The sequence below is a fragment of the Cucurbita moschata genome, unplaced genomic scaffold (genome assembly GCF_002738365.1).
Source record: "Cucurbita moschata cultivar Rifu unplaced genomic scaffold, Cmos_1.0 Cmo_Scf00023, whole genome shotgun sequence".
Taxonomy (NCBI): Eukaryota; Viridiplantae; Streptophyta; class Magnoliopsida; order Cucurbitales; family Cucurbitaceae; genus Cucurbita; species Cucurbita moschata.
The window spans coordinates 454,116-465,615 of NW_019268539.1; the positions used below are offsets into that span (position 1 = coordinate 454,116).

At 40.4% G+C, this 11,500-nt stretch overlaps 1 protein-coding gene across 1 annotated transcript; it reads right to left on the reverse strand.

Moving 5' to 3' along the window:
- Nucleotides 1–8,395: 8,395 nt before the first annotated feature.
- Nucleotides 8,396–10,000, reverse strand: LOC111459983 (NAC domain-containing protein 43). Its single transcript, XM_023103062.1, has 3 exons — nt 9,705–10,000; nt 9,363–9,637; nt 8,396–9,217 (listed from the first exon to the last, which is right to left on the reverse strand). Exons 1-3 carry the CDS (start codon nt 9,874–9,876, stop codon nt 8,480–8,482), a joined length of 1,185 nt encoding a protein of 394 aa, XP_022958830.1. The 5' UTR covers nt 9,877–10,000; the 3' UTR covers nt 8,396–8,479.
- Nucleotides 10,001–11,500: the final 1,500 nt, after the last annotated feature.

Here is an 11,500-nt window from a genome sequence, read left to right on the forward strand (position 1 = left end):
TCGCCCCCCCCCCCCACAGGATCATAGAGTCGTACGCGTTGCTCCCAGGTTCATAGCCTATGAAGACGACCTTCAGCCCCCTGGGATCGAGCTTGGCGAAGTGGAGACGTGCGACCTTCATGAATGCGACGCAGCCAAACACTCGGAGATGATGTACCGCTGGCTTCTTGTTGTACCAGGCCTCATGTGGCGTCTTTCTATCGATGCTTCGTGTTGGCGGCCAATTGAGGAGGTAGAAGGCCGTTATTACCGCCTCTCCCTAGAATCTCCCAAGCATCGCGGCCGTCATCAGTAATGACCTTGTTGTCCCGACGAGGTTTGATTTTGGCACTCCACCACCCCGTTCTGCTGGGGGAGTAGGGCGTCATTAGGTGCCGCTGCATGCCAGCTCGTCGTAGATTTGGCACTACATCGGTCCATGTGCAGCAATCGCATCTTCTTCCCGCATTCGGCCTCCGCTCGCGCTTGACTGCGCTTGATCGCCTCTGCCACCTCACTTTTCGCTTGCAGCAGGATCAGCCACATGAAGCGGCTTCTATCATCGACCAGTAGAAGGAAGAGGGTTTTACCGCCTAGGGTTGCCAACTTGATGGGCACGCAGACATCGCCATGCACGAGCTCCAATGGCTCACCGACGTGGTAAGATGCTTGAGACGAGAAGGGGGTGCGTCTTTGCTTGCCGATAGACACCCGTCGCACAGCCTGTTCATGCCTTTGATTGTCAGCAAACCGTGTACCATCTCCTCCTTGTTTAGTTTTTGTAGAGCAGAAAAGTTCAGGTGCCCGTACCTTGCGTTCCACCTTCAAGCTACTTCTTCGGTCCTTGCCGAGAGGCTGACCGGTTGCTCTATCTCCAACTCTAGAATGTAAAGGCGGTTTAATGTGCGTTGAACTTGTGTGAGCACCCATCGTCGGTCATAGCAGATCTTGAGTAGGCTGTGCTTAATAGAGATGAAGCAACCGCGGCCTCATCGAGTTGACCCAGGCTCACAAGGATAACTTTGAGCCTCGGGATGAAGTAGACGTCGATCAGCTTGCGGTGTTTGCCTCCTTTGCCGACAAACAGGATGGTGCCGCGCCCTTCAATCTCGATGACAAAGCCGTCGCCGAACTTCACCGTCCTGCGAATCCCCGAGTCGAGCTCGGAGAACGCAGACCTGGCCCCAGTCATATGTTGTTGCTCCTGTGTCGAGGACCCATCGTCGATGCTCTTGCTGCTCGTCTATTTCACTGATTTGAGCGAGCACTTGCTCCTCCTTCAACTGAATTGGCTCCCTAGCCGGTGCCTTTGTCACGCCTAGCTGGAGCTCTTCCTTGGGTTCGACGCTTACTGGAAGAGTTACGTCTTTGTCTATTACCTCCATGGATTTGGAATCGGAATTAGGGACGTCGGATAAGACCGATGCGCTAACCATGAAAAGGGCTGGCTCTTCCTCCTCGGATCGAGCCACATGGGCCTTCTCCTTGTTCCTGAGCTTGCTCCAGCAATTCTTGTTCAGGTGGCCCTTCTTCCCGCAATTCGAACACTGGATTGGCCAGCCATCAGTCGACTCCTTCTTTTGATCCCCTTCTTTCTTGCGCGTGCGCCTGCGAGATTTTCACTGCTTCTTGCCATCTTTATCGCCGGAGGACCCATTACTCTTGTCGGAGTTGTCGCAGAGCTTTAGGCGTGCAAGTCATTCCTCCTCAGTAAGGAGTAGACGACCTTGCTTGTCGATAGCTGAAGCGGCATTCTTCTTCCGCTGCTCGATGTTGCGTAGCCTTCCAGTCACCTTTTCCACCGTTAGGTCGTTAACGTCAAGTAATGTCTCGATCGAAATTGTGACTTGCTCTTCCACTTGTGGTTTTGATTGAGCAAGAAATTGTCGGAGGAAAACCAGCCGATTGGAAGAAGAAGAAAAAACACAATAGAGAGACAAACGTATTTCAGATTCTGCTGAATACCGAATGATTTGTTTCGCATTCGTTTGCCATATTTAAATAACAAATATAACCTAAAAATGGAAAGAAGTGGGACTCAATTAAAGTCCTTCCACTCGATGTGGATATTCCACTCACTCTAATTCTGTGGCTTTAACAAGAAAATAGGGATCACTTTCACTAAAAAGTATGAATTTATCTAACCCTCCTAAAGCCCTATCGTATATCTACCTTATTGTTTGAACTCCGATCTTCGAGTGAAGTTCTTCAAATTTCACCCGTGCCAGAGATTTGGTGAAGATGTCTCCAAGCTGTTCCTCTGTTCGGATGAAATCAATCTTGATGAGCCCCTGATCTACACACTCCAGGATGTAGTAGAATTTGATTTCTATGTGCTTGCTCCGGTCATGCAAAATTGGATTTCTGATTAGGGAGATCCCAACTTTGTTGTCTACATAAAGCATTGGTAGATTGTCTTCTGTTCTGATGAGTTCTTCCATCAGCCGCGCAAGCTAGACCCCTTGTGTTGGGGCCGTCGAAGCGGCGATGTATTCTGCTTCGCAAGAAGACAAAGCAACTACCTTTTGTTTAGTTGATTGCCAGCAGATCGTGCCGCCTGAGAGGAAGTAAACATCCCTCTGGTTCTCTTACAATCATCAACGTCATCGGCCATGTCACTATCACTATAGCCGACCAGCTCAAGCTTCTCCTTTCCTCTCCCTCATGTCACTATCACTGTAGCGAATCATCAACGTCACAAGCAATTTCATCTCCAAAAGTTCTTTGTTCCTAAATCCTAGGGTAGGACATCCTCATGTCCATTTTTCTTTCTCAGCTTGCTACACTTTCTCGATGATTCATCCACTAGACTGCGTCCGAGATAACTTTTATAAACATGTATCCAATTTTTGTGAAAGCTCATACCAAACCTATGCAGCATACCCAACATCTTTCGTGGACTTTCCAGAAGATCTTCTTAATGTTCCTTAGAATTTGTTGGTATGTAATCAATGACGACAAAGATGATTGTATCGAGAAAGCTTTATGAACAATTGATTCACCAGTTTCTTAAACTTTGTAAGCATTGGTTAGGCTGAAGGACATAACGATAAACTCTTAATACTCATAACGGCTCATGAAAGCAGTTTTGATGTCATTCTCTCTAATCCTCGCTGAAGGTAACCTGACCTTGACATGACCCTTGCCTGAAGTTTTGATGGTCCATACTGTCTCATGAAAGATAGCCTCACAGTTTCCTCAGTGTGACCAACTTGGACCTTCATCTAGTGTGACATCCTATCACGTTGCTTGCTAGAGAACTATCCCTCATTTGAGTTCTATGTGGGTTATATGGGAGAAGCTAATCCTTCCATGAGTCTCTTGGTGTTCTTCTACATCAGCTCTTGTAATCTCTCATGGTTGACATAATCGAGCCTCCTCAAGTCATATGAGACGTCATCCTCTCGTGTTTTCATGTGGGATCCTAGGAAACTTTTTCTAAGCTCTAGTTTGGTGGCTAGCTTTCCCTTAAACTTTCAAGTGCTTCCTATATAGATAGGTGTAATGTCCTAAGCAAAAGTTTTAGATCAAGATTACAGATTCAACACCTGATGTCTCCGGCAATCTCCTGCATTCTCTGCTATATTCTACATTACCAACTGCCCTTGATGTGTTTGCTAGCCATTAATACTATCACCACTGAGGTAGTCCCTAAATAATAACATTCAAAGAAGTTGTCTCTATCTAACCATGCTTCACAAGTATCTCAAACATAATTGCGTGTGTGGAACCGAAGTTCATCTTTTCCTTAACACAGATAACCTAGACAAGAGTATGTTCCTATCATCACGACACCTAGTCCTTCCTTTTTCCAGATGGTGGTAGAGTGGACCATAGCTTCACCTTTTTACTATTGTTCTCGACCCTAAGGTTCACTAATCTACCATGAAGATTCCACACCCTTCACTTTGCCATCTCTTGAGCAATCCTTTATCAAGAATGTCTATCACTATATAACTCAAATGACATTATGCATCTATCACACTTCTCGAAGTCCAAAATCTTAAACTTAATCTATGAAAACTGAATTCAAAGCCTTGCAGTCATGATCTCCATAGCTCGTCTCTCAAGGTTTATGAATCTTGATATTTCGATATGCCAACATATCCAAATCTCTCTTGAGATAATGGTATGCTCAACAAGTGCTTAATTCCTCTGATGATTGCCATGGCCTAAGCGAACTATCCTGTCTAAGTCTACTACAAGATTTGCTCGAATGCATACCTAGCATCCATAGTTATGGTCATGGGAGGATAGGTCTTGGGTATATGCTAATCTAGCACAAGGTCTTAAGGTATCTCATACCTAAATCTATTGGTTGGACGTCTCGCTCTCTACCGTGCCAGTTCTTTGTCTTCTTAAGGTTAACATGCTATTTTAAAACCCCTTTTGGACTCATCACCATATCAAAACACTATAACTCAAATATAACTTCGTCTTATAGGGTTAACGTTTACTCTTTACTGCCCTAGAACGCTATTGTAATTTAATATCTCAACTATATAACCTAAATTATACATTGGGTTCATATAGGACTTATATTATTCCATATACTACTTTGCATATTTAAGCTATATACTTGGTTGAAGCGAGGTGTCATCTAGCTAAGCCCAAAGGTGTATGACTCTCTACCAAGCAAATCTCTCGGGCCTAAAACCCACTGCTCTTATACCAATTTGTTAATATCCAATTTTTTAGACTTCAAATTTCTGCTCCTGACTTAAAAATAAAATAAAAAATAAAAATAAAAAAAAATATAAACAATAAAATATGAAAAAAAAAAAATTAAGCAATTTAAAGCAAACAACACCACAATTAAAAACAAATCGAAATCTACTAACAAGCTGGTGTTGTTCGAGTTTATTATGAACAGAAAATGGTTTTGGGATATAATTTCAATCAAAATACATAGATGAATTGATGCCCCAAAATGGCCCCTTATGTGACTGCACAACTCCCAAACGCTCCCCTACCTCGACCGGTAGTAACAAATACCTAGAAAAGAAAGGTAGAATGGGGTAGGTATAAATATACTCAATAAGCAGCCTACTTGTATGCTCTCATCGCATCAAATACTTAGTAGGTTTTTCATGGGATTTTCTCTAAGCTCTATGAAGTTTTGGCTTAATTCTACAGCTATCTGAGCTTCTGGGAAGGCCTCAAAGTTCCAACCGGTTCTCATGTGGCTCACGAACCCACTTTAGGTCTGGGGTGGTTCACCGATTCTTGACACTACAGATCTACTAGAAGACATATCTCATCTCTAGGGTGAACTAACTTTTAAATTCTTAGACTTAATGAGGTTGCATACCCACAATAGTGAATGACCGATATCTCAGGTTGAGGCGCTACCTCATAAAATTTGTTAGGACAATATGACATCTTGTTGGTCTGAGCATCATCTATGGAGGGTTAACTAAATGAATCTTCAACAGGGCCATAGAGTCACTCTAAGTGTGATCGTGCAATCATGTGTGCTTGCCAACACTAGGTCACCTACGTGGTCCTACACCGTACTCAGGATAGGTTTACAATGCAAAAGCCATATTCAAGAGACCTCTGGCCATTTCCACAAGATAAAAAGCACCTAGTCACCTCAACGTGCTACACTATCCAGTTTAGGTCTGACTCGATAGTACCTATATTCCTCCTGCTTGGATGGACGTTGCTAGTGCTAAGGGCTTCTTGGTGGAGATAGAAGATAGAAACTTTGGTAACACCATTCACACTACTATCAAACTTATTAAGCTTTCCGGTAGAAGTTTACTAAAGTCATAGGAGCATCTAGAATGTACCTAAGAAAGACCAGCCAGGTGCTCAATTCCTATGGTACATAGGATAATTCCAAGGAGAACAAGGAGACAACACAACACTTCATCCTAGAGAAGAACGGATTGATCTATAAAATTTAAATTTGAAATTTATGCCTAAAAAAAAACCTAAAAAAAAAAGAGCAATAATTTAGTACAAATAATGGGAGAGAGAGAGAGAGAGAGAGAGGACAAGAAAGAAGAGAGGCGTACGTGTAGAGATGGTTGGTAATGAGATAGTGAATAAAAGGGGAAACTCACTTTTTTTGTATTGGCGGTTGTTGCTATGGTCAAATTCTCCTCTCCATCTTTCCTTTCTTCCTTTCCTTTACAAATCACCCACTCTTTCTTTTTCTCTTCCCTTCCTTTGTCGTTTTTCATTCCTCTTCTATATTATTTCTTAAATTAAATATACGTAACCAATTGTTTGAGCGGGACACATTCGAATAGACTTTTCAATCCAACCTCAAAAAAATTGGAGTCGTCTAGATTGGTCGAGTTCTTGAATCGCATGAACACCACTCTTTTCAAGTATTTTAATTTAGTTTAATACATATTCCAACGATTTTTAGAAGGTTAATTTTGAGCATGCTAGTATTTATTGATGAGTATAGGTCGAATTTTCTTATTACGAGTCGAGTATCATATGCATCAAATAGCATATGAACGAGATATTCCCGCATTAGCAAACCAATAATTGTATTGAATTAAAAGCTTAATTTGAGCATTAACCCAATATTTTTAAAAATGGATGGAGGGATATGTAAGGTTCTAAATTTCTTAAAAAAGTTGAGAACCATTTTTATTAATTTTCAGAAACCGCACGAATCAGTTGAAGAAAGGAATTAATAGTATACAGCATACCTAAATTAATAAAAATGGATCATCTTCTATTTCAAATTTGGATTCTCTTCTCTCTCTCTCCTACTAAAATAACAATAACCTACTTCTTATTTTATAGCCTATTTTTCCTTTATTTGTCTTTTAAATAATTAGTTTGTTTATGAATTAATAAAAAAAAACAAAAACCTACGAGTTTGTTAATGAACAAATTTTGTATTATGTGATCTTACTTGCTTTTTTTATATTAAAATTTTTTCTCAACTTCTAGTCACATTTTAGAATCTAAATAATCCAAATTAGATTATGAATGTGATAAAAAAATAAAACAAACTAGCCTTCTTCTCGACTTAACTCCTCTCACCTGTAGAGGTTTGTTTGTGATTCTCTACTGAATAATTTGTTTATGATCTAACCATAAACTTAGTCGTTCGTGGACTACTAAGAGGGTGGGGCCACATTATTAAGTCCGAGGTGTTAAGAATGAGAAATAAAATTGGGATCGAATGTATCCACCTATGTTTGTTACACCTTCGATCCCAATTTTATTTTTCCTTCTTAACATGGTATCAGAGCCATGCCCTAAACTTAGTTGTGTCAATAGATTGGTAAATCCTCAAATGTCGAACAAAGGACTCTAAAAGAAAAAGGAGTCAAGCTTCCTCGAAGGCAGTAAAAAATGACTAAGACTCCAAAGAAGTCGAGCCTCAATTAAGGGAAGGCGTGCTTTGTTCGAGGGGAGGTGTTGGATGATGAAAGTCCCACGTCTACTAATTTAGGGAATGATCATGGGTTTATAAACAAATAATACTCTCTCCATTGATGTGAGGCCTTTTTGATAAGCACAAAGCAAAACCATGAGAGCTTATGCTCAAAGTGGACAATATTATACCATTGTGGATAGTCGTGTTCATCTAACACCTGGAACTAATCATGGTATGCTTATTGAATAGGCTACGAAAGTTACTCTCACCTATGCAATTAAGGTACAGGTCCTCACAAACAAAAGTTCATAATTCACTATGGATTAAGATTAAGTCGCATGTGATTATGTTGTGAAATATTAATTTTTTCAATTATTTGATTTATAAAAAGAGAAGTGTTAACACCAAAGTTTTGATCCATATGTTATAAAAATATATTTACATAAATTTGAGAAGTTTTGATTGTGTTGCATGTATAAAGAAAGAAAATAAAGAAAAATATAGGTGGAGACAGAAAGAGGATTGATATCAAAAAACAACTTTTTCCTTTTTGGTGTACGTCCCATTACCCTTTTTCTGGGCAGTCATTCATGTTGAGGGAAGTGGAGCCCTTCCTTTCTTTTGCACTCAATACCACTTCATGCCCTTGCCTTCGCTACCCTATTTCCTTATTATAACTCGACAAACCACGTGTCCTCCACATACTTAATATCCATTTTCAATCTCTCCTTAAACTGTCATCTATCATCTATTCGTCTAATACTCTCTTCGTATAGAGCTCTACTAATGGCTGGAACATGATTTTGTTCTTCTTATTTATATATACAGGAATCTTTCGAGATTCCAGTGAATCTGTTGATAATTTTGGAAAAAATGTCTCGATAAGATGAATAATAAAAAGAGAAAATAATTTGGAGTTTGAGAGTGTGACCCAACTAAAACCCTCTTGAATTTGATTACCCATTTACTTTTTGAATTTTTATTTATTTATGTAACATGAATTATGATAGTTTAGTCTATATTATTACTATGATTATTATTATTATTATTCATCACATACGTAAATATTTAATTAATTAATTAAAAACCTTGTCTTCAAATTCTTCTCTCTTTCTCTCTCTTCGCGTGGATGATTCTCAGTAGCAGCTATATTGGAGTGTTGGACACGTGGCATAATGGGTCAGACGACGACGACAGGGATGACGACAACTTCGCAAAGCTCCACAGCTCTGTGTCCACGTTGTTGTAATCCTGACCGGCGGCGGCGGTGTAAGAAGAGGAGGATGATTTGGACGAAAACGATGTCGTTCCGCGTAGTGTTGGTGGAGTTGGTAATTGGTCATTGTAATAAATCATATTGGACACTTCAATTTGGCCGTTCAGTTGCGAGGCCACCAGCCGGTCGAACGCCGCCCAGTTGTGAGGAGCTGTAGCCGCGGCGGCAGAAGAGGACTCCAGTTGGTAGCCGGAAATTAGAATCGGATCGGTGGGGCCCACATGGTTGTTAATGGGTTGGTGGCAGTTGTGGGTGCTGGTGGAATTGGGGCTTTCGAGGTTTGGAAGTTTGGAGAATCTGCCATCCAGGTAACTACCGCCAGTGGAAGTGTCGATGGGGCTGAGCAATCTCCCACCGCCGCCGTCTCCGTCTCCGTCTCCGTCTCCGTCTTCTATGTCCTTGCAGCTTCGACCCATGTAATGAAAGATTTGCTCCAACGCTCCGTCATTGCAAGAATCAAGCAAGAGAGAGGAGGGTGTTTCGGTAATTGTAGTACTGACAGGGCTGTCCAGGGTTTTGTGGTGGTTTTTCTTCTTGAATATCCTACACACAACCCACCCCTCTTCTTGTCCTCCGTCTCCAATCACACCGCTCGACGACGCCTTAATCTAAATCAAACCGAACCATTTAGAGATACATTAACAATAACAACCTCTAATCTGATACCATGTTAAGAATGGAAAACAGAACTGGAATCCAAGAAAATCCCACTTATGTTTCTAATTCTTAACGAGATAAGACAAACAGACATACATTACTGGATTGGGAGGTGGAAATTTCATCGAGGCGATATTCATGCATGATCCAATCAGACTTCTGGCCGTGAGGGGCGCGACCTTTATAAAAAACAAGAGTCTTTCTCATACCAATTCGGCGGGAGTTGGTGTAAATGACTTTATCACGACCCGTGGCCTTCCAGAAGCCAGCAGCGGTGGCGCGATTGGTGCGAGTACCGGTGGGATACTTTTTATCTTTATGACTAAAAAAGTACCAATCGTTTTGGGGAGTGGTTCCGATCTTGCATTTCTCTAGAAAGTGTAATTGAATGAGAGGAGGAAAGGCAATAAAAATGAGAGGAGAAAATGAGATACGTACCTTGGATGTCCCACGGCTCGAGCTTGTTGAGGTCGACATCGGGAATGACATCCAAATCGACGGTGTGGAAGGAGAGCTTCTTGCGGAGGTAGTAGTGGAGGAGCTCCTCTTCGGTGGGGTGGAAGCGGAAGCCGGGAGGGACTTGGGAGTGGCCATTCACGGAGATACTCATTTGGGTGTGTGTTATGTTTTTGTTTGGAAACAGAGAGGGGTTGGCATATATAGTTGAAGCAAGTGTAGTTTTAGTATGATGCTTGGAGAAGAGCAAGGAAGGGTGTGAGAATATGATTACAACACGGAAATGGGTCCCATACAGAGAGGAGAAAAAGGGAGGGGAAGGGCGCATGGACACGTCTAAAAACTACGACACTCGACCTTAATATCTCCCCCGAAAACCACCCCTCAAACAACCACTCACCTTCCCTTCTCCGTCTCCGTCCTCTTCTATTACACACCTCACCTCTACTCGCTACTCGTGTACATGGGTTGAGTTGGATTAAGTTCATAAATCTTTCAACTCAATTCTGAGACGGGTGGGAAGAATTAAAATAGGAAATTAACCCTTTTTAAAAAAAAAATAATAATTAAAGTGGTTGAATTTGTGGGGGGTTTAGGAGAGAGAGGGAGAGGGAGGCATCCACAACCACCGCAACAAGAAAAAAGGTGATGGGGTAGGGATTGCGCTTTCAGGGCCCTTTAGATGGGACGAACACAAATAAAAATATGTGATGCATGGGAATATATTTTTGACAATGGCTTGGATTCTATTACAATTTTCTTTTTTTTTTTTTTTTTAATTAATTAATTTATTAAAGGAACTCCAATTATTTAACGGGTGGCTTTTTGGAGTATTATATCCCAAATTCTCCTCTGTCAAATATATATATATATATATTATGATTATTATTATTATTAATTAATTACTATTATTTTGTTGAAAATAATAGAATATTACAAATTTCCTTAATTATGTTAGAAGGGTTAATTATGAATTTAAACGTCAGTGTTTGGAAATAAGTTGAAATTTGGTTCCTTTAGAAAGTGATTGTTGGTATAAATGGAATTGATGAAGAGAAACTCCTCACACCAAAATGGAAATTAATATATTCACATGCAATATAATTATTTTGTTTCCCTTTTATTTATTTATTTATTAATTTATTATTTCTCTCCTAATATTTGCTGTTCTATCAATAAAACAAGCCGCTGGAAAATCTTGATTTTACATTTTACCAGCAGGCAATCGTATTGGTATCTCATCTACCATATGGAATTTTTTTAAAAAATAAACACTGCTACCTCACTTTCTTCTGCCTTATTTACCCCCTTTTTTACTTTTTACCGACCGTAAACGTACTCGAGTAACTCCTTCTACTGTTTTGCCTTTTCACTATGTTTAGAAGTTCATAAAATTGACTCTTTATCTACGTTTACAACTTCATCAAAACATCAAATCATCCAATGTGAAGATGGTTTTCAGTGCTCGTTATCTAGTTACATAAACATAAGCTTTACGTTGTTGCGTCTCTCTAATACTATAGTTATTGTAAAATCTTGGTTTATTTAATCATTACGGTCTCAAGAGAGATTCAACGACTATATGAAAGATTGATTCTTTGAGATCTTTCCTTTCAAGAGGATGATCGACCACATCGCCCGAATTCCTATAGTGAAAGCCCTAATAGAATAATGTCGGGAGAGGTAGAAAGCCTACAGGTTAAAAGAATTAGAAATCTCGAGTAATTCGTCGAGCCGCTAAAGTAGCTAAAGAATTGGTTTTTTTTTTTTAGTCTAAT